Source organism: Trichoderma evansii (assembly GCF_050947405.1).
Source record: "Trichoderma evansii strain SZMC 28006 chromosome Unknown GGI43scaffold_29, whole genome shotgun sequence".
NCBI classification, from domain to species: domain Eukaryota; kingdom Fungi; phylum Ascomycota; class Sordariomycetes; order Hypocreales; family Hypocreaceae; genus Trichoderma; species Trichoderma evansii.
In genome coordinates, this window is record NW_028145177.1 from 339,901 (window position 1) to 364,909 (window position 25,009).

Sequence of the window (25,009 nt, forward strand, 5' to 3'; positions counted from 1 at the left end):
ATTTTTCTTCTTTGGGCGGCAACTTGGCCAAATCTGTCTTTTAAACGAGCTAAAGGCGTGGCATTATCTCCCCGAACTACCAGCTAACCTCGCACAAAAGAGGGAACCTCGGTTCGTCTGCCGTCCCGCGGATATTTATTTCTACCTGGCAATTGGCAATCAACTTTGACTCAAAGAGGAAAATAGCTTTACCGCCTCGATTTCTAACCGTCAGTTTTGCCTTGGTATAAGGAACAAGGGAAATTATTATTAAAGCTGTTTTCCTATCGTCTAATCTTTTTTTTTTTGTTGCCTCTTCCTTCTTTAGCCCCATCCGAAAAAGGAAAATTCATCATCCACAATGCCTTTCAAGTCTGTATACGAACACATCGACATCCCCCAGAGCAATGTCTTGACTTATATCTTCGGAGACGGCTCATTACTCTCCAACGAGCCCATCTGGATTGATGCCAAAAATCCTGAAAAAAATCTTTCGCAACACCAACTGCTGCAATGGGTGCGACGACTGGGCCTCGGCCTGCAGCGCATGGGCTTGAAGAGAGGAGAAGTTGTCATGATCTGCACGCCGAACCACATCTTTGTGCCTGCAGCGTATCTGGGCATTGCGGGCTCAGGACACATCTTCAGTGGTGCTAATCCAATTTCTACGGTTCCAGGTATGTCTCTCAAGCCGAGAAAGAGGAGAAAATCTTTCTTTAGTTTCTCTATATATCGTATAAGTGAAATGGGTAGCCAGACTAACCCCTTGTCATAGAATTGGTTCATCAGCTTTCTAATACCGGAGCAAAAGCCGTGCTTGCTCATCCTAGTGTCCTCTCCAACATTGTCGAGGCTGCAGCCAAGGTTGGTGTTCCCAGAAACCGGATTTTCCAGTTCTCAGACGAGGAAAACCCTGTCCGAGATGGCATTCCAGACTGGAGAGCTTTCCTTGCACCTCATGCAGACGCCTTCCGTTGGCGCTGGCCCGAATTTACTCCCCAAGAAGCACGCAGCACCATTGCCACCATCAACTTCAGCTCCGGAACCACAGGTCTGCCCAAGGGCGTATGTGTTCCCCACTCGAGCCTCATTGCGAATCTCGCCCAGGCCGTGCATCTACGCCATGTCCACAGAAAGCCCGAATGGGATCTCATGCCGCGCAACCGCTGGATCGGATTCCTGCCCCTGTACCATGCCTACGGTCAACTATACGCCTGTTTGATGGCCGGCAAGACACTAACGCCGATGTACATCATGGCCAAGTTCCAATATGAGGAGTTCCTGTCCAACATTGAAAAATACCAAATCACCCAGCTGCAAGTCGCGCCGCCAATCGTTGTCATGCTCACCAAACGACCAGAGACTGGCCGCTATAACCTCTCCAGCGTAAGACACATTACATGCGGAGCTGCACCACTGTCAAAGGAGCTACAGGTGGCCTGCGAGCAGAAGTTCAACCTGCGCATCACACAAGGCTACGGCATGACGGAGTTGACGTGTACCGGAATCACCTGGTCTGAGGGTCTGCAAGGCGACAGTGCGGGATCTGTTGGTCGACTGCTTCCCAACTGCGAGTGCAAGCTCCTCGATGATGAAGGCAAAGAGGTGGCCATTGGGGAACCCGGAGAGCTGCACATCAGAGGTCCAAACGTGTGCTTGGGATACTGGAAGAACGAGGCGGCAACCCGAGAGAGTTTGGACAAGGATGGGTGGTTTAGAACCGGTGATGTTGCAGTTTGCAATAAGGAGGGGTTGTTTTGGATTGTGGATCGAAAGAAGGTCAGTATACAATCAGAGTGCTGAAATCATCAGAAGTCACTATTAACAGCCTGTTATCTAGGAACTCATCAAAGTCAACGGCTTGCAAGTCGCCCCCGCAGAACTAGAAGCAGTTCTTTTAGAAAACGAGCACGTTGCCGACGCAGCCGTTGTAGAAATCAAATTGTACGTGCCGCCCCGAAAAAGAAAATCAGAAATTATGAATTTGAATTTGCTAACCAATAATCTACAGCAACGAGGAAGAATGGCCACGAGCATACGTCGTCATCCAGCCAACATCAAAGGGTAAAGTGACCCCCAAGGACATCCAAGACTGGACAGCCTCACGAGTGGCCAAGCATAAACGACTCGTGGGCGGCGTCACGTTCATCGATGAGGTGCCGAAGCTGGCCAGTGGCAAAATCATCCGAAAGCTGATGAAGCAGTGGTCCAAGAGGGACGCTGAAGAGATGCTAAAGAACGGAACGGCACCTCGTGCGAGGTTGTAAAATTTATATATACACATATATGTATCTTTTGCATAGCAGCTTTTTTCTTTATTGGTGGAATATTGTATAGCATCTGTGTTTTTTTTAGATATATCCAAGCCTATCATGTTTAATAGGTATATATATACAAATGTTTTTATATAGACATCTGCAGTATGCCTATGCTCAGCCGTGAAAAGCAGTAGTTATAGTTGAGAGTTTCCTTCAAAGGTAACGAACTACTCAGTCTTGTTTCCCAGTCGCAGAGTAAAGTGCACATGATATACTATATACTATAGCTTAACTATCAATGGTCAAAGTTCTGGATCTCGTAATTGGCCATGAATAGTCGACCCTGAATTTATGAGGGCGACTCCTGCGAGCTTGCTCGCTATACTAAATAGCAGAATTTTCAATGTCTGCACGTTGGTATGCAGATAGTTTGGCTGGAGATGATTCTTGGTGCTTCGTATTCTCTGATTGGTGGTATCGTCGGAAGTCTTTGACATCCAAAGCAAAGAGCTCACGATTTCTCCTCCCGATGCTTCTCCAAGCTCTTCGGCTGCTTCCCCAACACCACTATCCCTCTCAAAGTCAGTAAAAACATCTCCTCTTCGTTTCATCTTCCCAAACCATCCAGCGACTTACACCTATCAAACAAATAATAGCTCGTCACGAAAAATATCGGCAGCGCTATAATCGACGACACCCACTTCCTCGCCGCCGTATTGTACTTCTTCTTATACTCCCTCTCCTCCTCCCGCTTCTTCTCCGCTTCTTCCTCCCTGTCCTTTTTCTGCGCCTGTCGTCGCATGCGGGCCGCCCGCAGCGCAGATTCGCGAGCCTCGGCCGTTCGTAGCGCTGCCGCTGCCGATGGAGACGATCCTTCTGCCGTTGCCGCTGCGGCTGTCGTCGTTGAAGAGGTGCCTGATACTCGTGCCGACGATGTAGATCCAGGTGCAGGTTTATTTAACGCTTTTGCGGCACTCTGCGAAACCTTGCTGCTTGCCGTTGTCGTCGCATATCCTCGACTCATTGACGCATTGCAGCTCTGCGCCGCTATCACGAAGCACCGCTCAGTGCCATTGGTCCTCCTTCCGCAGTGCTCTGTGCATATCCGTCTTTCGTAGCTTTGTAATAACCGGCCGTTTATCCGTGAGCGAAACATTGCGTCTTTTCTTTCGATATTTGTGATGCGATAGCTTTGCAAGAAACAAAGCAAATGGTTCCCAGCTTTTTTCCCGTTACACTGAAGCTATCGGCCGAAACTCGGGCCAAGTAATCCCGTAACCTAACAAGCTCCCCAAAAGCTAAGTATATAATCTACATCATCACATCAAATAGTAGTACGAAACTTCTTATGCAAAGAGATTTTGTCATTAATAATACGTAGAAAAAAAACTTTCCCTATTCACTTTTTTTATTTTACAGCCACGCGCTTCCTATTGTCCTTTTGAAGTTGTCTGTTCGAGCTGGCTGGATTGCCCAGTTTGCTCTTGTCTTTAACTACCAGTATTATTGCAGCTCTCGTTCCAAAGAAAGTAAAAATTCAAATGTTAGAACGCCATATCCACTATCACAAGAAATCAACGACATCTCCCACCGTCTTTACAAAGACGCTCAATCATCATCTGTGTACCTCGGGCCAGCTGCAGGCGTTTCAGGAGCCCCGTACGCAGACGGTGTAGGCGCTGAGAAGGCTCCATATCCAGATGCAGATGGCGTTGGCGCGCCTGCTGCTGGAGTCGGCGCTGATTCCGGACCTCCCCAGCCGCCTTGCCAGCCACCGGCGGGAGTTGGCGCGACTCCTGGAGTAGGAGCATTGTACGCACCAGGAGTCGGTGCACTCAGAGCGCCAGGAGTAGGAGCCGACATGGCGCCTCCTGGAGTCGGGGCATCGTATGCAGAATTGGTGGCCGCAGGCGTGTAGCCCCACGAATCGTTACCACTGGCGCCAGGCGTCGGAGCAGAGGCTCCCCAGGCAGGTGTTTTCGAACCGGAATTCCAGCTGTCACCACCACCACTGCCGGCATACGCCGGAGTACGTGAACCAGCACCGAACGCATCTCCAGGAGCTGGTGTCCTAGCACCAGCTTGCCAAGCGGGCGTGCGTGAGCCGGATCCATAGGCAGTTCGGCTTCCATCATACGGGTTGACAGTTCTTGATCCATCCGCCCAAGCGGGTGTTCGGGATCCAGAGTAGTCTTGGCCCTTCCATGCTGGTGTGCGACCACCTGCAGCAGGTGCTAAATTTGGTTGTCAGTGTAAATGAACGGTAACATATGATGAATGTGACGGCATAGCCAAAATGTGAGATGGTACTTACTTCGTGATCCCCAAGCCGGGACGCGATCTGAGCCTCCGGAACCCATGGGGGTGCGGGAGCCTCCCTGCCAGCCCGGGACTCTGTCACCCCCAGAGCCGCGGCCAGCTCCACCTTGTGTGGGCCGCCCTCCTCTGCCATTGATATCAATGTTCATACCGGTGAGCTTGTCCTTGAAGTTGAGCGAGTCTCGAGGAACAGTAATGGTCTTGTTTTTGGTGTGGAGCTCAACACGAGCGTGCGTATCTGTGGTATCCTTGACGATGCCGAGAAGACCTTTGTAGGCTCCCTTCTTGATGATGACTGTCTGGTTGATGGCACGGTCTCGGCCAAAGGACTTAGCAATTGGCTTGTTCTCAGTACCATTCTTATGAATCTTCAGGGCCGGGTTCATAGTGGTAAGATCAGGTCCCGACGCCGCTGCATTAACACGACCTCCCTTAGCAGCGATTGTGTTAACCATGCTTGCTTTGGTGACAAAGACACCGGCATTCTCATTGGTAGCATGTGTATGCAGGAAGACGTATGATCGGTGGATATGGATGATCTTGCCCTGACGCTGTTGTCCAGAAAACTCCTTAACCACATCGTCTAGACGGATTTCTGAGCCCTCCCGATCAGCAGCAACTGCTTGCTTTCTCTTGGGCAGCTTGTTGGGGATTTGAGACGGCATGACTTGGCGGGTATCTCCAAATTGGTCCAGCACGACCAAAGACTCGCGATCCACCTTGACGATACAACCAACCGTAGTAGGATCAAGCTGTACAAGGTCATGAAGCTCATACTGGCCGAGTGATCCTTGTCCACCAATATCGCTAGCTTCTCGCAGATCCTTGCTAAACACTGTAACCTCATTGTTCGTCTGGTCGGTCAACAGCGTGACGCGGTCCTCAGAAATCTTGACTACCGTACCAACTTCGTCTTGGAACTTGCTGCCGCCAATTACCTTGACGTGGTCACCAATCTTGAAGCGCTTACGGAGGCCCTTGATGGGCACTTCGATGCTCTGGCCCTTGAGGTCACCCTCAGTAACGAACATTGTGACAATATCACCCTGAACATTAGTGGCCTTTCCAACAACACCTCTTTGCTCTCCGGCATACACCTCGATGATGTCGCCAGGGAGATAAGTGACCAGCGTATTGCTATCCTTGAGACTGGCAGCCAAAGCCTTCAAGTCAAGATTCTCCGTACCATCGTCAGCTCCGCTGGCAAATCGAGTAACCTCTTCCAGGGACGGGTTGACATCTGTAACTACGAGTTGCTGTATCTTGACGTCCTTGACTTGGAACCCATTTTCGAACTCTTCGGCCATGTACGTCCAAGTATTGGTTGTTGGGTTGCCCTGAACGTTACGAGGGTGGCGCTTTCGTGCCTCAATCTCGCTGAAGAGCCTCTGAGGGGGTCGCGGACCCATTCCCGGTGGCCTCTTTCGCTTTCCATCTGCGGTCACGGAGAGAGCTTCATCTCGCATTCCATAGTCGAGTCTGGGGATAAATCGAACTCTTGCCTCGAGACCGTTCTCAGTAACATCGATAACCTGTGCCAAGTCTCCGTTGTGCTTAGGGGGTCTGCGGAGTCGCACCCATGCGCCGGGTTCTAGCGTTGGTGTCTTCGTGACGCGCAGAAGCTCAGGCATGTCTTTGATGTCCACCAGCGTCAGCTTAGAATGAGGGTAAACGTTGAGGATGCCATCGAGGGCCACGAGAATGTCAGTCTGTCTCTGGGTCTCAACGTAGACAAAGCTCTTCATAACGGAGTCTGGGCCGCCGCGCTCAAAGGCTGCGGTGATGGCCAGCTCGTCCTTTGTGCCTCGTCGCTCCTCGACTCGCTTCATGATAGACATGACAACTTCGCGTTCCTTGCCCTCTTTACATCGCACGGCCCAGATACTCGGATCATCCACACTAGGGAGAAGAAGTCGCTTGGGCACGATGGCTGAGTCGCCAAAGCTCTTGCCTGGTCGTCGATTGCCGTACCGCTGTCGTAAGATCTCTGCTTGCTTCTCGGCATCTAGACTGGACTCCATCTCGCGGCGGCGATCAAGTTCGCGGTGTCTTCGGTCATCGTCCAGTCGCGAGCTTTCGACCAAGTCATCAGGGTGGGCGTTGTCGATGATAAAGTCCTCTATCTCTTCACCATCCTTTTCCTCGTCCTCACCCTCGTCTTCGTCGTCGACTTCGGCTTCGATATCGATAAAGGCATTTCGCCTGTCGCGTTGGCGCTTTCTGCGATGACCCTATTTTTCATCCATGTTAGCAACACCAGGGCCAGAGTTCATCTTCATTCGAGTCGTACCTGCTGAACATCGTCATCGTCATCTTCCTCTTCTTCTTCCTCGTCATCGTCATCATCATGGCGACGACGAGTATCCTCTTCTTCCTCTTCCTCTTCCTCCTCCTCTTCGTCTTCATCGTGAATTCTTCGCGATTTAGCCGGAGTGGGTTCTTCGTCATCGTCGGCATCCTGGCGGCGATTGGGGCTGCTATCCCGAGCTCGGCTTGAACCATCATGAGCATCTTCATCTTCTGACATGTCAGCCGGCGCAGGATTGAAGTCCTCCTCGTCTTCCGAATCATCGAATTGGTGCCGATCGTTGGACGCCATCTTGAATAGCGGTGTGTGACGCGTCCTACTATCAATGCGATTGTAGAGACGAGACTAGAAGATGGAAAGTGAAGGAGAGAAAGAAAATAGGGATATCGAGAAGAATAGCTGGCCGCCTCAAAGAGAAAGGCAACTCGGCGACGCGGGTAATTATCGGGCTAAACGCGCTTGACTGAATGCTGCCAGCAATGGGGCGCAGATGGCGCATATTGTGGATATGACCGCCTCTGGTAGTTGAACTAGTCGGAAGAGGCTCGCCATCCACCCAGAAGTTAGGTGAATATTTAACATGCCATGTGCCCTGGAATTAAGTAGATATTTCGTGGCCTGAGTCTTGTTATGGACGGAATCCAATTAGTTTCGCTCCTGGCCTTTTAAAAGCTGCCAAATAAACCACTTGTTAGTGGCTCAAGGTTAGACTTAACCTGCAAAACTTAATTAGGTACTTTGCCATTAAGTCAATGAGCGTACTCTAATGTAGTCACCGTGCATACACAGATTAGACATGTCGAAATATCTAGAACTTTTGAATATTAAGCCTTGGTTGGCGTGAATTTGTTTTCGCCATCGTTGTCGGCTTCAAACGAGGTCATATAGTTCCATAATTTCCAACAGAATCATGATATAAAGAGAGAGTTCACTGGCAACGAACAACGAGAAATGATGCATATACTCGCTATATTTATAAGGCCGGGTCTACTAGAATCTCGCGGCTTCAAATTGCGACAAACTAAATGTGAAAAAGGAGCCCCCGTATGACATGACACACCTCGCACTGCGCTTATCCATCCTTTCCACCAAGCCCATTTAACCGAAAACTTCCAATCGTTACTCGTCACCGTCTCCATACTCCAAAGTGGCTGGCATCATACAACCTGAGCCGCTGGTACAAAACTCCAATAAATTCCTTTTTCAAGTTAGGTGATACATATACCCTCCATTGAGCAGCCAAGTCTATATCAATCGGAGCGGGTGTATTTAGGGGGGATGAGGCAAAACCATGGGTGGCCTTTTTCTGTCCCTCAATCGTTCTTAGATGCTTCCCATCACAAGGCCCCTCACATCACTTTGACACCCCAAACGCCTCGTCCTGCGCCGACACCGAGCCACTCGCCACCATCGGTGCCCTGCAGATGTGGTACCCAGCCTAGGTTTCCAATTTCATAATCGCAGTCCCAGCAGGCAACAGGGCTTCTTTGGTTCTCTTGCTGCTGGGCGCCATTGATAGACGAGGAGTTCATGAGATCCCACAGCAGCACTTGGCAGTCATCTGCTCCGGAGGCCAGTGTTCCTCTCCGTGATGGAGACCATTCTATACAATTGATTGGGCCGGAGTGTCCGCGAAGCTCAAGCAGAGCCTGACCAGGCTGTCGAACGTCCAGGATTCGAATCACGTTTGAATCCTGAGCAAAGGTTGCGAGAAGATGGGTATCATGGGGAGATGTTGCCAGCCGCAGTAGCGGAGGAGGGTTCGAAAGAGTCTGCTGGGCAGTTGTAGGGCTCATTCGGCCGCCTGTTTCTAATTTTATATTCGTTAGTGATCAAAATCAACACTATATAGGTAATATATCTCAAGGCGGGCCACATACCTCGGTCCTCTTTTCCTGTCGGTTCGTAGATGATGGTTGAGTGCTCCAAGCTTCTCAAGTCAAACATGCGTACGCTTCCATCTTGGCCGCAGCTTACAAACACATCCACGCTCTTTGCACAGAACCTTACGTCGTATACCTCCTTGTCATGTGCAATTAGCTGCGTTTTGGCAGTCAATGATGGAATGTCCCATATTGTGCAGGTGGTGTCAATGCTGGAGGTGATGATGAGGCTGGGAGAAACGGTGTTCCAGTCGAGAGAAGTCAGCGGCGCTGTATGGTCGGGCGTCTTGGAGTTTGACAGGAGTGCCAGAGGAGTCAATTTGGTGACGGTCGAATCGCGGCCCGGGCGAGTGATGGTGTTTCCTGGGTTCGCAGATGTCTCGGATGGCAACGACCACAGTCTTAAGTGATCGCCGGAGGTTGCCAAGAGATCGGTAGACTGCTTCTGAGAAGAGGGAGGCTCCCACAGCAGCCGCGTTACGGGATACGAATGTGTGGCCTCGGCAATCTTGGTAAACTCGAGATTATACTTTGATGTGCCGGGCTGGTATACATCTTGAGGGGTCGGGGTGATCTGACTATCTAGGATTTGGATCTGGGGACCCGTCAGCATGCATATTCGGAGAGTTGTATAGAACAGAGTGGTGGGGGGCAGGATTTGGGGTTTTGGCTTACAAAGTTGTGGCCGTCTTCGAGATAGCTGCCGACAGCGACCTTGCCTGCTCCATTGCCGCGGGGCGTCCACTTGCACCAGTCAAAGGCATAGATGGGCCATGGAGCCAGGTAATTGCTTGGGCCAGGCTGTGTGTTGGCAAGCTCGTAGCCAAGCGTCCCCGGAGCCCCATCAGACATGCTGGAGTCGGCGCGCGGCCGGATGTCAGCCAGGCCCAGCGGCGTGTTGGAAAAGGTGCGCTGCGAGCCCGGGGCATTGTACTTGGCGGCATCCTGAGGCGAGATGAACTGCGAGGCCGAGCCGCTGGGGGTGGTTGGCGTGTAGGCGTGGTAGGACGACGACGAGGCTGGCGTGTCGTAGTTGGCCGCGGGGCTGGACCGCGAGTAGGTGTGCGACATGTTGAGCTTGGGCGGCGATTGATAGCCGGGAGGAGGGCCTTGCTGGTGTTGAGAAGAAGCAGAGGCTGAACCAGGGCCAGCGCCGGAGCCAGAGCCAGAGCCAGAGCCCGGATGCTGCATCGAGGGCAGGGTCGGGGCCGTCAGGACGGGGCGCGACGACATGCCGCCCGGCTGGAGCACGTTGGGCACCGAGCTGGCTGCGATGCTGACGGGCGACTGCTCGAGCTTGATCTGCGGAGCAAAGTCTCGCGATGACAGCGGGCTCATGCCGGACATGTGCAGTTCGTCTTGCTGAGCGCCATAGGGAGCAGTGCCAGTCTGTTGCCGTCGCGGGGGAGGCAGCTGATGTGATTGGTTCATGGTGGCTGCGGTTGGCGGGCCAGGCTGGCGGCGCTGTTGCTGACCGGTTCTGGAGCTGGTGCGTGCGAGGCGCTTTTTGGAGGCTGGAGGCTGGATGGCGATAGGTTAGGCGAGCAGAGTCAGCGGCGAGACTGGATCACGGGGCGCTGGCGACGACGCCCCCCTCGCAGCTCGTGCTGGCTTTCCTGCGGGTCTGCGATTATGCAGGAGATCAGGGCGGGACTTGAGAAAGAGGCAATCAATGGATATAAAGAAGCGTAGTGAGGAAAAAAAGGCAAAAAAGAGACAGACTGAGTCGATCCCGTTTGCTTTCGTCAGCGTCTGTTCTGGGGCCCCAGATCAGGGTGCTTAGCGAGGCGCCAAAGTACAGCGGCTAGCGGTGCTGCCAGGTAGGCCCTTGTAGTAGTCGAGAGCAGTTGTCACGCCCATACAAAGCAGCAATCTCTCTACTGCTACCGTAACAGATGTGTAAATTTCGATATAAAGACGATATCAAAACTATTATATACGACCGTGTGTGATATACAAGATAAACGCGTGGCAAATAAGCCCCCGTTGGCTATTAAACTGTGTCAGATGCTGCCAGGGACAGACAAGAGACACCAATCAGCCCATTGCATCGAGACAGGCACCACAGGCAAGGTAGGGCCTTGGAGCCAAGAAGACAGTGCACACCAGGTCTTATTTATACTACTTGATAGCATAGGGTTATATAGGACAGAGAATGGGAATCTCCCTCTGCAGCTTGAGACGAAAGCAGATGCCTAAACATCAACTGGCAGAGCTCCCAAGTACTATGACTCCGTAGTGGGGTAACACGTATCGCAGCATAGCAGATGGAGAGCTCTCGTGGAACTCGCAAAGACCACCTTTCAACTAACGCATGGGAATGCTGCTACAAGTCCTAAACGAAATCTAAAATCGCTACAACTTGCTAGCCTACAGGCATTTGATGCACTTAACCTTTGCGGTGCGCCACAATTAAATAGGCACGTAGAGTTTGAGTGGTAGAGTTTAGTGGTGTTATCGGCTTGCAGCCTGATACCTTGATAAGCTACGCTGCATGAGCACATGCTTCCATTCCACCATCCAGCGGACCTCGTGAGCAAGGTTGAACTGTCTATGTCTCTTCCACCAGCATTCAACATTCTTTTCTCAACATTTTAAATCTGATATTGATGCTTCCAATAGACGTATAACAGCTTTGATTGCCTCTCGTTTTGCAATTTCGCTGCTGCCTTTTCAATCGCTTGAGTCTCTACCTAACATTCCCACGTCAAAAGTTCCACCTCTACCAAAACACCAAGATGGGCTCTCGGTCCCTTCTTGGTCGCTTGAGTCCCCGTCGCGAACAACCAATCTTACCTCTTCACAAATCTCCGAAACGGGCACCTAGTGAGTATCAGCTTAGCACGCTAGATCCTCGGCCGGATGACGCCTCATCAGTGGATGGGGACTTGCCCAAAGCTTGGCTGGATGAGTACGATGAGCCTTCAGCGTCTCGTGGGCTATCGCCAAACTCGTGGCGCGACACCGCTAGTACGACTATGTCAACGTCCAAGATGAAGCCACATCCCATGTTTGCTGGTCCACCGCCACCGATAACAGCGTCGATGTTGATAATGAAGGACCCTGTTCGGGTAGACCCTGCTGCTGGCCGCCCAGTCCGCTACAGAAACACTCCACACAGTCTCCTCGGAGGGAGCCCTACCGAAGCTAATAGCCTTCTCCTTGAGCATAGGCGTAAAGATGCTGCACGAAATTCTGATTCAATCTGGCGAGGCTTCGTTAGACAAGAGAAGGCCCTGGAGAAGGAGGTTCAGGTATTGCTTGACCAGCAGGCTGTCGCCCTAACAGCCGGATCTGGCACTGGGAACGATGCCTCTAGCACTGGCAGTAGTACCCCTACTGGCACATTTTACTCGACCAAAAGCTACAAATCAAGAGCGGCCCTCTCTCTCTACATTCCCCCTAAAGTAACACGCGATGGGAATGTGATTCCAACCAGACAACCAGCAAACGACCAGCCCCCAGGATTGAAGTCTACGAGAGAAGATCTCCGAAAATTAATAGCATCCATGACGAGTCTCAAGCATGACGAGATTGCTCACATAGAAGACGCCTTGAATCAACGAACAAGCGCTCTCAGACATCTAGACCGGCTGAGTGCTAAAAAATACAAGTTAGAAGAAGAACTACAAAATTTAGCGGAAAATAGTGAAGAACCGCTAGCGAGAGAGCTACAGGTTCTAGATACGGAGCATCATGCCCTGGGCGAAGAGATTCAGCTTCTCGAGGCGAAACTAGCACGGATGCGAACCAGGCACCGCCTTCTGAGAGACAAGATGGATAACATCAGGAATAAACGAGAGGCAGGGCTGAGTGGATACTACGGCGCTCTAAACGAAGTGACTTCTGAAGCGAGAGGATTCGTTCAGCAGCCTCCGATTCAACCACTGGATCCGGATTTATTGCAGTATGGTGGCGAGGCTGAAGGAGACCTAGCTGGCTCAGGAGGCGCAGAGTTCATGCGACTCATCCCCGAGAGACGGACGATGATTATGGCACAGTCATGGTGGACAGCAGAGATTGAGGTATTGAAACGCTGCAAAGAGCACTTGAACGAAAACCGTCAAGCGCTGGAAGAAGGTGGCCAAGTCTGGGGCAAAGTTACGCAGCTGGTCTCTAAATTCGAATCAGATTTACGACAAGCGATGAAAAGCGGTACAATATCTCCTTCAGTGAAAGGGAAAGAGAAGATGCTTTCGCAGGAAGAAATTATTTCGGACCAACTTTCTCGGATGAAGGAGGTTATTGAGGAGTTGGAGAAATATATGCAACAGTCTGAAGAAAAGAACTGGAATCTTTTGATTTGTGCTATTGGCGCTGAACTGGAGGCTTTTAAAGACGGGTACCATGCCCTCGAAAGTATGGCCAATGCTCCCGAGGAGACACCTCCCAGTGACGACGAGGACGCATCCGCAGACGCAGAACCGAATGGTCAGTCTACGCAGGAAGCTGATCACCCGGTTGATGAAGAAAGCGATAATGAAGTGCCCCCAGATCTATTCGGCGGCCCTCACCCTGACCATCACGAAGACGACGAGCATAATTCTGCAGAGGGCGCTGATGGAGGGACGCTGCGTAGGTACGACAGCGAGAATGAAGTGCCGCCTGAATTTCTGGTAGAGCACGTATAAAATCAAAATGCTTCTTGCTCTATTGATGGAATTCCGGAAGAGCACTTTCTTTCCTCTTTCTCGGCTTACTTTACTTTCACTTGGTGGTGGCTTTAGAGGGAAATGGCAATTATACCTGGGGCAGTTTGACGATTATGATGTGCGGCGACTTTATCTTAAATAATAGCGAATGAATGAATGAATGAATGAATGAATGAATAAGTGTTAGCGATGAATAATACTACATGTCCTTTTTTTTCTTTTCAGGTTGTCGCGAGTTCGATATGGCTGGCAAGCTGTCTGCCTCCATATCAGTTCACAGGGAAATAATTCGGAGTGTTCCACCAGGGAACCCCGGTAACCTCGGCTATGTGGAAACATTCACGGCTTCTTGTGGAGATGTAACCGGACCAGAATCAAACCCGGGTAGAAGGATAAGAGCAGGAAGCGTCTCAATAAAATTTCTGTTATTCTTTTTTATTTTCTTTTTCCTTCACAAATTGAGTCATTTCATCATATTCCGCATTCAAATAAAATAAGAGTGGAAAAAAGAGGAAAAAAAGAGCACCCGATTGTTCCCTTCAAACGCCCGTACAAACATTGACCACAATACGGTTCATCCATCATCAATAACTCAAAACGAACTATCATTCAGCGGAGAATACCCCCCTGCCTCTGCCCAAGAATGGCTATCAAAGGATCCAGCAAGGCCTCAACGCACTTGCACTATTCTTAATGAAAGGCTACCCCGAGAGCTCTCATAGCATCAGTCCTGGTTTGAGATGAATAGCTCGGAACTACCCATTGCTGCGATGCTACCAGCTCGATATTCGACAATTGGCACCTCTAAAACAGAGGTGATGTGATCGATTTATGAGAATCATCGCTTGCGCTCAAAGAAGCCGCTGGACCCGGCAATGGCGACGGACTGATCCATCACCCACTCGCCGACGCCGAGATACTTGTCGATCCACTTGGAGACTTCCTTGTTTTCGCCGGCAACCTTGTCGCTCTTGAAACTGATCGTTTGTTAATTCGGCGGCCCAGAAGAGGGAGAAGAGTCTAAATTAATAGATGCTCAGTGAAAACTCACGTCAAGCCGGTCGATCGCTTCACGCCAGCGAGGAAAGCCGAGACTGTCACATGCAAATTTAGCAAACAAGAGAAAAGCGGACAAATGGAGATTTTTTTCTTCTTACGGAGAACGGCATCAAAAGCATAGTGTGTCAAACGTCCAACCTTTGACCAGAGTCCCAACGTCAGCAGGTCGAGAAGCTGCGAGCAGTCTTAGAGAAAGGCTAGGCCAGCAGGCGACATCTAGCGCAGCTCCAAAAGCGCAGCGCCCACGAGGGAGCTGAACCCGGGAGGCGCCAGCACGGAAGCAAGAACCGGGGTAGGGGAGCTTGATGGGAGACGTACCACCATGGTGACTGAATTTTTCGGTGAATCAAAAAAAAGATTCAGAGATCGGAATGGGGTTGTTCGTTTGTGGGATATCGCGAAGAAGAGCTCTTGGAGCAGCGCAGAGGGGTGTCGTCGCAACGGTGAGGGAGATGCTTATACAGACCTCGGGAGGCTGGAGAAAACAGCTGAGGTGTGACGGCACCGCATCGACTCACGTGCTTTGGCAGCATTCCTCCCTCAAACATCTCGGAGATCGGCGCCCATTTTTCCGGATTAGCTCCAAGAGGTCTCGAAGGAGTCAGCAGAAGCACATGCCAAGAGCTTAGTCATTCGACGAGCTAAACAGCTTCACTAGCATCTGGAACTCTAGTCCTGAATAGGATAGAGGGGCAAAAAAGGTAAACAAGGGCCGATTCCTCGATAAGAGTGGATTGAGTGCTAAAAGCGGCAAATTATTCTTGTTAGCCAACGCTCTGGTCGTCTTGGGAATGATGGAAAAGGGCCTCGTTGTGATTGGAAATCCGAAACGAAAGAGTCGCAAAGTGTTATATGCCTTGAGCTTGGCGTGCTCACTGCTCACTGCTCACTGCTAGCCGCTATCCCGTTTATCCCTCATTGAAGCTACAGGGCTGACGTTGTCCGAAACTCGCAGTCCATTTCTCTTTCTGCCATGGCCCGCGCTAGAGAGATAGATTCGCCGCGTGGGGGAGGCGGCTGGACGAGAATGGTAGCACCGAATTAATTTTTTTTGTTGAGGGCAGCCGAAACACGGAGCTGTCCTCCATCGGATCACCCTTGTTTATGTTACGGTATATGCAAGGGGCGGTGCTTGGCTTGGGATAAGGGAGTTATCATCCACTTGGAAAGCAGCGACGGGCGGCTCTGGCGGGATCTTCACGAGGGCAAATCGGCCTCACGCTCATCACAGCCAGCGCAAGTCGGCGGATGCCACCATCTGCTATGTCGAGCTGAGGCGAGACTTGGAGTGGCCTAGAACGACGAGTAATTGGCTCTATCGCCTTAATACTCCGTAGGTGAGCGAGCCTGCATGGGGCTTCCCAGGCTCGGTCAAAAAATTCCAGTGAGATAGCGCACTCTTCTTCTGCGCTCCGACCCATAGCTTATTACATACTGCGGCTGGTTTCTTTTACTCGCAGCAAATAGAGATAACGGTGAGACTAGCGGCCGGTGCCTTCTTTGCAATTGCCCCTCCATCGCTTTTTAGTGCCCCTCACCAGCGCCTGCGCGGGGCAGGTCAATTGCAGCCCAGCGCGCGCCCCAAAAAAAATATCCAGCCCTCGCGCATTGCATTGCAGCTGGCCAATCCAGAGGCGTATATTCCTACGTGCGTTACTGGTGATACCGTATAGCGAGTAGCAGCTGCATGACAGAGCGAGAAAAAAATTGGAAAAAAAAAGCACTGGCAGCTGCCGGCGCTCCCACCCCTCCACCACGCAAAGCCCGGCTCAGGTAGCATCACGCCTCCTATGATCTGATTTAACCTCCAACTCTTCCCATTTTGTTTCCCCTCTCGTCCTCATCCCCCTCCTCACCTGCCATTCTCCGCATCCTTGCATCTCTCTGCTGCAGTTGTCGCCTCTTTCTCACGGGAGCCTGACGATTATATCTGACTTGTGAGCCCCTCCATCTGTCCCCTTTGGGCTCTCTCCTCCCACTATCTCGAAATCTCGAAACCCGAACCTCTTTTTTGACAATGTCGCAGTTTTACAAGAAGCACTCCCGATCTTACAGCACAATGGCTACCACCGCCCAGGACCACCTGGATATTGGCGGCCGCATCAATTGGCTGGCCTCGCTCAAGACTGAGTTCACTCCTGCCCGCAACTTCCGCCGCACCTCCATCATCTGCACCATCGGCCCCAAGACCAACTCGGTCGAGGCCATCAACAAGCTCCGTGATGCTGGCCTCAACGTGGCCCGCATGAACTTCTCCCACGGCAGCTACGAGTACCACCAGTCTGTCATTGACAATGTCCGCGCCGCCGAGAAGGCTCACGCTGGCCGACCAGTTGCCATTGCCCTGGACACCAAGGGCCCCGAAATCCGAACTGGTAACACCGCTGGCGATGTCGATATCCCCATCTCTGTCGGCACCGTCATGAACATCACCACCGACGAGCAGTACATCACATCATGTGATACCAGCAACATGTAAGATTGACGATTTTCTTTGCTTTTTTCGACGGAGAGGAGGTGGTGGAGGGGAGGAGGGGGAAATGAGACTCCCCCGCTCTCTACTCCAGCCACGTACATCTCTGCGGTCTTTTTGTAATTGGCGGGCAGTATTGAGTAATGCCTCGCGTATTACGAAAGAATACGACATAACCGGGTCTTCTTTTCTGCTGCTGCTGAACGAACGCTGACGAAATTATCATAGGTATGTCGACTACAAGAACATTACCAAGGTCATCCAGCCTGGCCGTGTCATCTACGTCGACGATGGTGTTCTTGCTTTCGACGTCCTGAGCATCAAGGACGAGAAGACCGTCGAGGTCCGCGCCCGAAACAACGGCTTCATTTCCTCCCGAAAGGGTGTCAACTTGCCCAACACCGATGTCGACCTTCCCGCTCTTTCTGAGAAGGACAAGGCCGATCTCCGGTTTGGTGTCAAGAACAACGTCGACATGGTCTTTGCCTCATTTATCCGTCGTGCCCAGGATATTGAGGACATCCGTGCCGTTTTGGGAGCCGAGGGCAAGAACATCCAGATCATTGCCAAGATTGAGAACCGACAAGGTCTCAACAACTTTGCCGAGATTCTCGAGGCCACCGACGGTGTCATGGTCGCCCGTGGTGATCTCGGTATCGAGATTCCTGCCGCTGAGGTCTTTGCTGCCCAGAAGAAGATGATTGCCATGTGCAACGTCGCCGGCAAGCCAGTCATCTGCGCTACCCAGATGCTGGAGTCCATGATCAAGAACCCTCGTCCTACCCGTGCCGAGATCAGCGACGTCGGTAACGCCGTCACTGATGGCGCTGACTGCGTCATGCTTTCAGGTGAGACTGCCAAGGGTAGCTACCCTGCCGAGTCCGTCCACGAGATGCACGAGGCCAGTCTGAAGGCTGAGAACACCATCCCCTACGTCTCCCACTTCGAGGAGCTTTGCACCCTGGTGAAGCGCCCCGTTTCTCCCGTCGAGTCTTGCGCCATGGCCGCTGTCCGTGCCTCTCTCGACCTTGCCGCTGGCGGTATCATTGTCCTGTCCACCTCTGGTGACTCTGCCCGCCTGCTGTCCAAGTACCGCCCCGTCTGCCCCATCTTCATGGTCACCCGAAACCCCACAACCTCTCGATTCAGCCACCTGTATCGTGGCGTTTATCCTTTCCTGTACCCCGAGCAGAAGCCCGACTTCGAGACTGTCAACTGGCAGGAGGATGTCGACAAGCGTATCAAGTGGGCTGTCACCAACGCCATCAAGCTTGGTACTCTGGCTGAGGGCGACACTGTCGTTGTCGTCCAGGGCTGGAAGGGTGGTATGGGCAACACCAACACCCTGCGCATTGTTCGCGCTGACCCCTCCCACCTGGGCATTGGTCAGATGGAGTAGATGGATAGAGAAATTGGGACTCTTTGACATAAACTTGCTTAGGAAAAACGGGATTAAAAACGATGTGTTTGGAATGGTAGACATGGCCATGAGGGATTAACGCAATACGCTGATACATAAGCCAAATATCAATTAATGACAAAAATGAAGAATTAAATTTTACGTTTTCATAATTGAGAGTGAATAATCACATTTGTCTCATATGTTTACTACCAAAAATGCTCGATGAGATAAAATGTATTCGCTAAAAATGTTTCACTCATAAATCCAGTAACCAGGTCTGACACCTACTGTGAACCATTCCGAGCTTGAGCTATTCGCTGCCGTATTTCCGTGCTGCTAATCTTTGAGGCAAAGCCATTATCTTGTGCACCATTGCCCTCCTCTGAGATGTCCTGCGGATCAAGCACGTCAATCTCAAATACGTCTAATGCCTTCCATCCTTTTGCAGTTCTCTTGTCGTTAATCGCCTGTCCACCACTGCGTGTCTCGCCAGAGACCACGATAACATCCATGATTTCTTCCGTAATGGTTGGGCCAAAGGGATCATGAATGTTTACACAGCGAACCAGCACCGCGCCATCACGAAACGTCGCATGCAGCTCGTCTTGTGACGGGGAAGACGTGGGTGGGAGTGAATTGGTGTTGGATGAGGAAGCCGAGTTGAAGATTGTGGAGAGGAATTGCAGGACGTTGTTTGCACGCACGTCCCAGGGCTGTAGTACCTCGGCATATTTCTTGTTTACTAACAGCTCGTCGCCGGAAATTCCGCAAATGAGGACAGCGTGCTTCCCGGAACTCTTCTCGGGAATCTTCATGAGAAGAGCAGTGGCGTGGAGGAGAAGCTTATGGCCGGGATGGAGGTGATCAAAGGTGCCTCCTAGACAGACGACGTCGTGGCCCTTGCGGAAATCGTCTGGGGCAGCGGGAGTGCTCTCGCTGATGGACATTGTGATGCCGCCTTCGACAGCAACTAGCTGGTTTTGTAAAAAGGTTTGCTTTCCCTGAGAGTAGTCCAAAAATGCGTTGAGGAGCTCATAGCCCTCTTCAGCGCTTGGATGGAAGACGGTCTTCCAGGGATAGACTGTCGAAGCAAAGGCAGCCAGATCCAGCACGGGTGTGCAATTTGCATCGTACTCTCCATCATAGTTGCGGTGGTACGCCCTCCTTCGCTCATGGTCAATGAGCACGACGCGCGGGTCGAGGCTGGTGCCGGTGCTGCTCGGCTCTCCCGATGTGTTGATGGAGAGCTCGTTGCAGATGACTGAGATGAGGGTGTATGTGCGGGCGAGGAGAGACTGTGCGGCCTTCCAGTTTAGGGATTTGTTTCTTGGTGAGTGCCCGGCGAGGATGGGACAGGCGATGGCGATGACGAGGACATGACCATTACTGTCATTGTTGGTGTTGTTGGTGTTGTTGCTGCTGTTGCTACTGCCGAGGCGTTTGAGAACGGCTGTGAGAGGGGCCCGGTAGGCTGCGCTGAGGGAGCGAGGGTCGAGGGGGAATGGTGGAGCGGGGAGTAGAAGCAGTGAAGGCGCGTTGCTGGTTGATGGAGCCATGGTGAGTGAGCGAAAGAAAGAATAAAAAATATTCAGTATGATGTGTGAATAATTCAAAGAGTGAGGTATGATGAGATGGGATATTAAGCATGCGAGTTTAGAACGTGGGGCAAGGGTCTCGGTTTATACAAGCAGGCTATCATGCCACTAAATTGCGGGCAGATAAACATTCTGTAGCACTGAAGCTTCGTTTTTGGTATAGCGCCCAAAAGCTCAATAGTAACAAAGACTCTGCCTCGAAAACTTATAACGTGTATCTACTAATGTGCTTAAGCATGTAGTAAATACATTTTAAGTTATGGGACAGGCTCAGATGGAAATTGAACATGTTTCGTAAAGAAGAGGAGTTTTCGTGCGCTCGGATACTGCCTATTTGTGACGTGAGCTGGCGGTGGTTTTCAAGTTAAGTCACTTCCTCCCCGAGTTTTCATACAAGATCAAAAGAAAATGGCAATAATTCTTGATTTAAATCTGTCTTGTGGATATATATTACAAGTAAATCTCCTCTTGCCATCTGTAGCAAAGCTATTTAGTATTCCTCCGTCCCTTTTATGCCATATGTAGTAATTCGCTAAATGAAATACATGCTTGATACCTAGGAATGTTGACCCTGTTTCTCATTATTAAATGTATTTTTGTATAATCGCACTTCTAAATTTCAGACCCTTTTTGTGGGCGGTGCTGATTATATGCTTTTTTAAAGCAAACCGCTGGTGATCTCAAGTAAACTGTTCGTTAAACAATAAGTCTAGATGATGTGTAAGTGAAAAAAGAAAAAGGGTGAGAAAGATATGAGAGAGCCATCTCATAAATTCTTTATCTCAAATCTCTTGCGCAGTGCCTCTCCGTGTCTAAGGAAGAGCCATGCCGCTGGCGTCAGCGCCAGGCCGATGAAGCCAAGGATACTGTTGCCCCAGCCCATGCCGAGGCGATTATACATTGGCAAGCCGGCGAGGGGGAGGACAGATCCGAGAATGGAACGGGCGACTGCGTTTGCTGCGAGAGCGGAGGCCGCATAGATGTGGAAGGTGTCGACGAGGTACATTTGTAGGGACTGGGATGAGGTGTTAGTTTCTGAATGCCTTATCTTGGGAGTTAAAGTAATAGTCAATGGAGATGGGGGAAAGGCGCACCATAAAGACGATGAGGTCACCGATGCCAATGACAACAGTGCCGATAATTGGCGCTATCCAATGGACTTTATACTCTGCTGTCCATCCGTATATGAAAAATCCGATGGGTAGAATGATTGCACCAGCCGGCAGTGGTGAGAGACGATACTCGGGCTTCATGCCTTCGGGAGCCCGACCCTCAGCCTCTGCCAACACGGCTTCTTCAGCAGCCTTCTTTTTGATGTTTCTATCGCTCGTCATGGAAAAAGAAATCACGCCAATCATGCTGCCGACACCTAAACCCAGAAACGCGAGGCCGGCGTAACTCGTCTTGAAGTTGTAGATTTCCTCAAAGAGGGGTGTCAGGCTAGTGAACATTAGATACAGGTATGCATAGGCAATTCCGACATAGAAGCCGCATATGATGCTAATGGGAGACATTATCAGCAATTTGAAGGGCCTCAGAATGCTGCGCTTGATATAAGCCGCCTTTGATATTCCCGTGTCGAGCTTAGATCGCAACAGAGGATTGCCGGTTTCCTTTCTTAATCGCTTGGTTTTGCGGCCTATTAGAACAGCAGCATATGACTCGCGGGAGAAGAGCAGGAACATTATCGAGAAAGCCCCAGAGAGCATAGCCATAATCCAAAAGACCCAGCGCCATCCAAGCCCAACGGTGATGAAGCCTCCCACCACAGGCCCAACGACGGGTCCAAGCATAGGGCCGATGGCGAAGCATGCCATGGCAAGGCCACGCTTTTCTTGCGCAATCATGTCGGCGATGCTGCCGCCTCCGATGGTGATGGGGCAGGAGCCGAAGATGCCACAGAAGAAACGAAAGACGATGAGAGCATTGAGTGAAGGTGCTTTTGCGCAGGCAATGACAAAGACTAGATATACGATATGATGTCAGTTGATTCTAAATTATTAAGGGAAAAGACCGTGGAAACCGTACCAATGAAGCCGATATTAGTGATGTTATAGATATCGGATCGGCCGTAAATCTCAGACAAGGGTGCAAAGAACATAGGTCCAGCTGCAAACCCTAGCACATAGACTGAAACGCAGAAAGCAGCCAGTTCTTCGTTTGTGCTGCCGAATTCTACCATGAGGTCGGGGACGCCAGGGGCAAACATAGCTAAGGCGAACAAATTAGCCGCCAGGACGGAAACTTTCCAAAAACACCAAAACATATTTTCTTCTTTTGGAATAAAGGAAATCGCTCCATCGGGTTGGTTTGTTCATACAAGATGCTAAAGGCGTAATGAATGCCAGACAGCTGATGAGCACGCAGTTTAGAACTTTGCGCCACCGCGGCCAGTTGTATGGGTTTTCGGGGTCGTTGTCGCCGTCCCACCAGACAATGTTGTCGTTATCGACGGAAGAAGTTGCATCTTGTACAATGTAGATTTGCTTCTCGGTGTCGTCAGATGTGGCGTTTGGCGCATCGAGGAAATCGCGATTGTCTTTTGAGATGCTGGCAGAGCGGCGCTTGAGATCGCGTTTCTCGTCGGAAAGGGGATCCAGTTTTTCTTTTTTTTCGCCAGTGTGAGAATGTGTCTCCGTGGATGAGGTGGAGGAAGCCATTGTGGCTGTTGTGTTAAGGTGTGCTTCCTGTCAAGTCAGTCAGGCATGTTTGGTGTCTGGTGAAGCAGTATGTTGTGCGTGTAAGTGGTGATATGCAGTGGTGACGATTTGGTGGGGCTACAGAACAAAGAAGAGATCATCTTCTCCCTCTCTTATTGGGATGCATGTTTCTCATAATAATATCATTTTTTTCTTTGCTTTGAGTTTTAATTTTCAACGCGAGAGAGCAGGTAGGGCAGCGCATGAAATAATTGGCCATTGCAGCTAACGCTGGTCGGGCATAAGCTTGCGGAAATCTTGCGGGCTCGGTATTATGTAGGGATGAAAGAGAAGGCCTGCAGCCACCATCGCACCACCCGCGACAGATTGGAGCTAAGTGAGCCTCTTACCTCGAACGCTAAGCCCAATACTAATCGACAAACGACGCGCCAGCTCTTAGCATGTGGTTATAATTGGAGAGGTTATAGTCTAGCCGAGGCTTAGGCCAGAATCTGTGATGAGTTCAAGCTCGCTTGAGAATCATGTTCATGCGAGGATATGAGGCCGCTGGGAAGGCAAGAGCATCTTGATTAGAGCGGGATGTATGAAAGATGGAGAGGAAAGAGGGGAACGAGAGAAAGGGAAATGAAGAGAAAACACGACAAAGGATCTTGCGGAGGGGCGAAAACGGGGGGATGATGGAGATGGCCTTGCAAGCATTCGGAGTAGTCTGAGACAGAACGAGGGTTCTCTGCGGAATGGGTTAACGGCGTTGCGCCCGGGCCATAATTTTGACCGGGACGCTGCATTTGCACGGCCGGCAGAGCGCATTGTGCCTTGAGCCGGAGCACTGGCATGTCCAAGTATACTGTGCCAGCCAGTATTGCTGCCAATATTACTAATCTCTTCGTAGCAGTGGCAAGAGCAGGAGCGTCGTCAATAACCCATAGAGTAGGATTGCAAGTGGAGGGAATACGCGTTCCTCGCCTGATGGGCCTGGCAGCGGGGGCCAAAGAAAGCCAGCAAACATTGACAGGGAGCCAGTACCGGATCTCCATGAGAGGGCTCCAGCGAACCGGGGAAACTCTCCACACACATACTTTGGGCCATTTTTTCCCTCTTTTGCTTGATGGTTTACCAGCTTGCCAAGTGCTATACGGCAGAAACGCAACGGGTAGGTAGTGGTGGCGGCGCCGGCTTTTTACCCGATCGACAGTCGGCCGCTGCTGACATCGCCGGCTTGCGCTGTCAGAGGTAACCTTGAAACTCTTATTTCTTGCCGTCTTACGCATGCACTTCGCCTTAAAGACGGCTGTTGGTACAACGTGCGGAACAGCACAAAGCACAAAGAGATCCATTATTATGCGGAACAGAGCGCTTGTCATGTAAAAGGGGGATTAGTTGCTACCCCTGGCTCTGTCGACGTTAGTGCTGGTAGCATGGTGGTAGTGCGTGGTAGTCCCTTGCTAACATAGCGGCCGTTCATGGACCATCGTCACTTTGGCAGGCAGGCCATGCCATGACCCTTGCGGGTGGCTGAGGAGTTGCAAGATTAGCATTTTAGCGTCTGGCTGGCTACCTTTTAAAACGAGGTTTAATGTAGGATCAATGGCTTCTAGCTTTGCCTGGTGAAGGCCTGGTGAAGGCCTGCTGTTGGTTCTGCAGTAGCAACTTGCGCGTCTGCGGATCAAATCAGATGCTACGTTCAAAGTCGCTGCGATGGGGCTTTTGGTGGGCTCGTACAGCACGAGTATATCAAATACTACCCTCCGCACGTTTTGCTCCCCTTCCTTGCTATACTGTATGCGACGGCCCATGTCCGTACATAAAGTACCTCTGTTCTTGCAAATAGAGAAATTCGTGTGTAAAGACCAAAAGTACCGGAACTATTGCTTTATGCATATGAGCACCACAACACCGTTGACCTTCGGCTTCATGTGATCCCTTTGGTGTTCTTTTGGCCTTTCATCCAATAAACAACCAACATTGGGTAGTTCTCAATACATAAGTACTTTAATGCTCCACCTGTATATCCGGCTGCCGCTCCTCGAATCCCGACCCCGATTTCTTGCATCGGCCTTGGTCCGTCATTATGGCCCTTTATGCAAGGCAAATCATCGCTGTTGTACTCCTCGTCTATAAGAGCAAATCTGGCGTCCGTTGAAGTTGTCTGAGACACATTCAGCCTCTACAATTGGCTCGATGAAGACAACTCCGAGACATGTTACTATTATTGGCCAACGTATCCGCATATAGCATATTGCCCCAACGCCATGTCTCATTAATTCGTTGCGACAGGCGCCGTTAATTGCTGGCATCAACACGTGGTGGCAATCATTCCTCTTTTATCTCTCATTCCAGAAACCTCCCTTTGCGCAACTTTCCAAATCTCGCTGCGTTGCGAAAGGGAGTCGCAGCCTATCTACGCTGGAGGCTGTAGAA

The 25,009-nt window shown here is 50.9% G+C and overlaps 10 protein-coding genes across 10 annotated transcripts; 3 read left to right on the forward strand and 7 right to left on the reverse strand.

Moving 5' to 3' along the window:
• Window positions 1-214: 214 nt before the first annotated feature.
• GGI43DRAFT_230940 (acyl--CoA ligase) lies at window positions 215-2,443 on the forward strand. Its single transcript, XM_083200517.1, has 4 exons — window positions 215-656; window positions 755-1,758; window positions 1,820-1,923; window positions 1,991-2,443. Exons 1-4 carry the CDS (start codon window positions 341-343, stop codon window positions 2,244-2,246), a joined length of 1,680 nt encoding a protein of 559 aa, XP_083056097.1. The 5' UTR covers window positions 215-340; the 3' UTR covers window positions 2,247-2,443.
• On the reverse strand, window positions 2,395-3,429 carry GGI43DRAFT_417002 (DNA-directed RNA polymerase I subunit RPA34). Its single transcript, XM_083207362.1, has 2 exons — window positions 2,874-3,429; window positions 2,395-2,804 (listed from the first exon to the last, which is right to left on the reverse strand). Exons 1-2 carry the CDS (start codon window positions 3,391-3,393, stop codon window positions 2,749-2,751), a joined length of 576 nt encoding a protein of 191 aa, XP_083056098.1. The 5' UTR covers window positions 3,394-3,429; the 3' UTR covers window positions 2,395-2,748.
• A 334-nt stretch (window positions 3,430-3,763) lies between these two features.
• Window positions 3,764-7,799, reverse strand: GGI43DRAFT_231080 (Spt5 C-terminal nonapeptide repeat binding Spt4-domain-containing protein). The gene is made up of 3 exons (XM_083200519.1): window positions 6,847-7,799; window positions 4,552-6,787; window positions 3,764-4,471 (listed from the first exon to the last, which is right to left on the reverse strand). Exons 1-3 carry the CDS (start codon window positions 7,153-7,155, stop codon window positions 3,846-3,848), a joined length of 3,171 nt encoding a protein of 1,056 aa, XP_083056099.1. The 5' UTR covers window positions 7,156-7,799; the 3' UTR covers window positions 3,764-3,845.
• Window positions 7,800-8,108: 309 nt separating this feature from the next.
• GGI43DRAFT_231235 (WD40-repeat-containing domain protein) lies at window positions 8,109-10,831 on the reverse strand. The gene is made up of 3 exons (XM_083200522.1): window positions 9,423-10,831; window positions 8,745-9,342; window positions 8,109-8,674 (listed from the first exon to the last, which is right to left on the reverse strand). Exons 1-3 carry the CDS (start codon window positions 10,176-10,178, stop codon window positions 8,214-8,216), a joined length of 1,815 nt encoding a protein of 604 aa, XP_083056100.1. The 5' UTR covers window positions 10,179-10,831; the 3' UTR covers window positions 8,109-8,213.
• On the forward strand, window positions 10,832-13,490 carry GGI43DRAFT_231132 (uncharacterized protein). The gene has a single exon (XM_083200521.1). It carries the CDS (start codon window positions 11,486-11,488, stop codon window positions 13,376-13,378), a length of 1,893 nt encoding a protein of 630 aa, XP_083056101.1. The 5' UTR covers window positions 10,832-11,485; the 3' UTR covers window positions 13,379-13,490.
• Window positions 13,491-13,783: 293 nt separating this feature from the next.
• Window positions 13,784-14,926, reverse strand: GGI43DRAFT_417005 (mitofissin). The gene is made up of 4 exons (XM_083207363.1): window positions 14,777-14,926; window positions 14,557-14,632; window positions 14,451-14,493; window positions 13,784-14,376 (listed from the first exon to the last, which is right to left on the reverse strand). The coding sequence occupies exons 1-4, from the start codon at window positions 14,780-14,782 to the stop codon at window positions 14,238-14,240; spliced, it is 264 nt and encodes an 87-aa protein (XP_083056102.1). The 5' UTR covers window positions 14,783-14,926; the 3' UTR covers window positions 13,784-14,237.
• A 1,549-nt stretch (window positions 14,927-16,475) lies between these two features.
• On the forward strand, window positions 16,476-18,330 carry GGI43DRAFT_388136 (pyruvate kinase CDC19; the record flags this gene model as incomplete). The annotated part of the gene is made up of 2 exons (XM_083204025.1): window positions 16,476-16,933; window positions 17,160-18,330. 2 exons carry the CDS (start codon window positions 16,476-16,478, stop codon window positions 18,328-18,330), a joined length of 1,629 nt encoding a protein of 542 aa, XP_083056103.1.
• A 143-nt stretch (window positions 18,331-18,473) lies between these two features.
• Window positions 18,474-20,241, reverse strand: GGI43DRAFT_231093 (uncharacterized protein). The gene has a single exon (XM_083200520.1). The coding sequence runs from the start codon at window positions 19,887-19,889 to the stop codon at window positions 18,618-18,620; it is 1,272 nt and encodes a 423-aa protein (XP_083056104.1). The 5' UTR covers window positions 19,890-20,241; the 3' UTR covers window positions 18,474-18,617.
• Window positions 20,242-20,573: 332 nt separating this feature from the next.
• Window positions 20,574-22,813, reverse strand: GGI43DRAFT_231422 (major facilitator superfamily domain-containing protein). The gene is made up of 4 exons (XM_083200526.1): window positions 22,249-22,813; window positions 21,957-22,139; window positions 21,023-21,891; window positions 20,574-20,943 (listed from the first exon to the last, which is right to left on the reverse strand). The coding sequence occupies exons 1-4, from the start codon at window positions 22,586-22,588 to the stop codon at window positions 20,695-20,697; spliced, it is 1,641 nt and encodes a 546-aa protein (XP_083056105.1). The 5' UTR covers window positions 22,589-22,813; the 3' UTR covers window positions 20,574-20,694.
• Window positions 22,493-24,106, reverse strand: GGI43DRAFT_231349 (uncharacterized protein). The gene is made up of 2 exons (XM_083200525.1): window positions 22,978-24,106; window positions 22,493-22,611 (listed from the first exon to the last, which is right to left on the reverse strand). Exon 1 carries the CDS (start codon window positions 23,950-23,952, stop codon window positions 23,158-23,160), a length of 795 nt encoding a protein of 264 aa, XP_083056106.1. The 5' UTR covers window positions 23,953-24,106; the 3' UTR covers window positions 22,493-22,611; window positions 22,978-23,157.
• Between the last annotated feature and the right edge of the window lie 903 nt (window positions 24,107-25,009).

Bases quoted from the DNA above. Each gene is read 5' to 3' on its own strand.
- GGI43DRAFT_230940 (XM_083200517.1), top strand. From the start codon at position 341: ATGCCTTTCAAGTCTGTATACGAACACATCGACATCCCCCAGAGCAAT. The intron at 1,759-1,819 runs GTCAGTATACAA...CCTGTTATCTAG, and splicing joins GGATTGTGGATCGAAAGAAG to GAACTCATCAAAGTCAACGG. The intron at 1,924-1,990 runs GTACGTGCCGCC...AATAATCTACAG, and splicing joins GCCGTTGTAGAAATCAAATT to CAACGAGGAAGAATGGCCAC.
- GGI43DRAFT_417002 (XM_083207362.1), bottom strand. From the start codon at position 3,393: ATGTTTCGCTCACGGATAAACGGCCGGTTATTACAAAGCTACGAAAGA. The intron at 2,805-2,873 runs GTAAGTCGCTGG...TGAGAGGGATAG, and splicing joins CTATTATTTGTTTGATAGGT to TGGTGTTGGGGAAGCAGCCG.
- GGI43DRAFT_231080 (XM_083200519.1), bottom strand. From the start codon at position 7,155: ATGGCGTCCAACGATCGGCACCAATTCGATGATTCGGAAGACGAGGAG. The intron at 6,788-6,846 runs GTACGACTCGAA...GATGAAAAATAG, and splicing joins ACGATGACGATGTTCAGCAG to GGTCATCGCAGAAAGCGCCA. The intron at 4,472-4,551 runs GTAAGTACCATC...AACCAAATTTAG, and splicing joins CCCGGCTTGGGGATCACGAA to CACCTGCTGCAGGTGGTCGC.
- GGI43DRAFT_231235 (XM_083200522.1), bottom strand. From the start codon at position 10,178: ATGAACCAATCACATCAGCTGCCTCCCCCGCGACGGCAACAGACTGGC. The intron at 9,343-9,422 runs GTAAGCCAAAAC...ACGGGTCCCCAG, and splicing joins TCGAAGACGGCCACAACTTT to ATCCAAATCCTAGATAGTCA. The intron at 8,675-8,744 runs GTATGTGGCCCG...ATATAAAATTAG, and splicing joins GACAGGAAAAGAGGACCGAG to AAACAGGCGGCCGAATGAGC.
- GGI43DRAFT_231132 (XM_083200521.1), top strand. From the start codon at position 11,486: ATGGGCTCTCGGTCCCTTCTTGGTCGCTTGAGTCCCCGTCGCGAACAA.
- GGI43DRAFT_417005 (XM_083207363.1), bottom strand. The intron at 14,494-14,556 runs GTAAGAAGAAAA...TGCATGTGACAG, and splicing joins TGCTTTTGATGCCGTTCTCC to TCTCGGCTTTCCTCGCTGGC. The intron at 14,377-14,450 runs GTGAGTTTTCAC...ACAAACGATCAG, and splicing joins AAGCGATCGACCGGCTTGAC to TTTCAAGAGCGACAAGGTTG.
- GGI43DRAFT_231093 (XM_083200520.1), bottom strand. From the start codon at position 19,889: ATGGCTCCATCAACCAGCAACGCGCCTTCACTGCTTCTACTCCCCGCT.
- GGI43DRAFT_231422 (XM_083200526.1), bottom strand. From the start codon at position 22,588: ATGGCTTCCTCCACCTCATCCACGGAGACACATTCTCACACTGGCGAA. The intron at 22,140-22,248 runs GTATGAACAAAC...TGTTCGCCTTAG, and splicing joins CATTACGCCTTTAGCATCTT to CTATGTTTGCCCCTGGCGTC. The intron at 21,892-21,956 runs GTACGGTTTCCA...TCGTATATCTAG, and splicing joins CACTAATATCGGCTTCATTG to TCTTTGTCATTGCCTGCGCA.
- GGI43DRAFT_231349 (XM_083200525.1), bottom strand. From the start codon at position 23,952: ATGACAAGCGCTCTGTTCCGCATAATAATGGATCTCTTTGTGCTTTGT.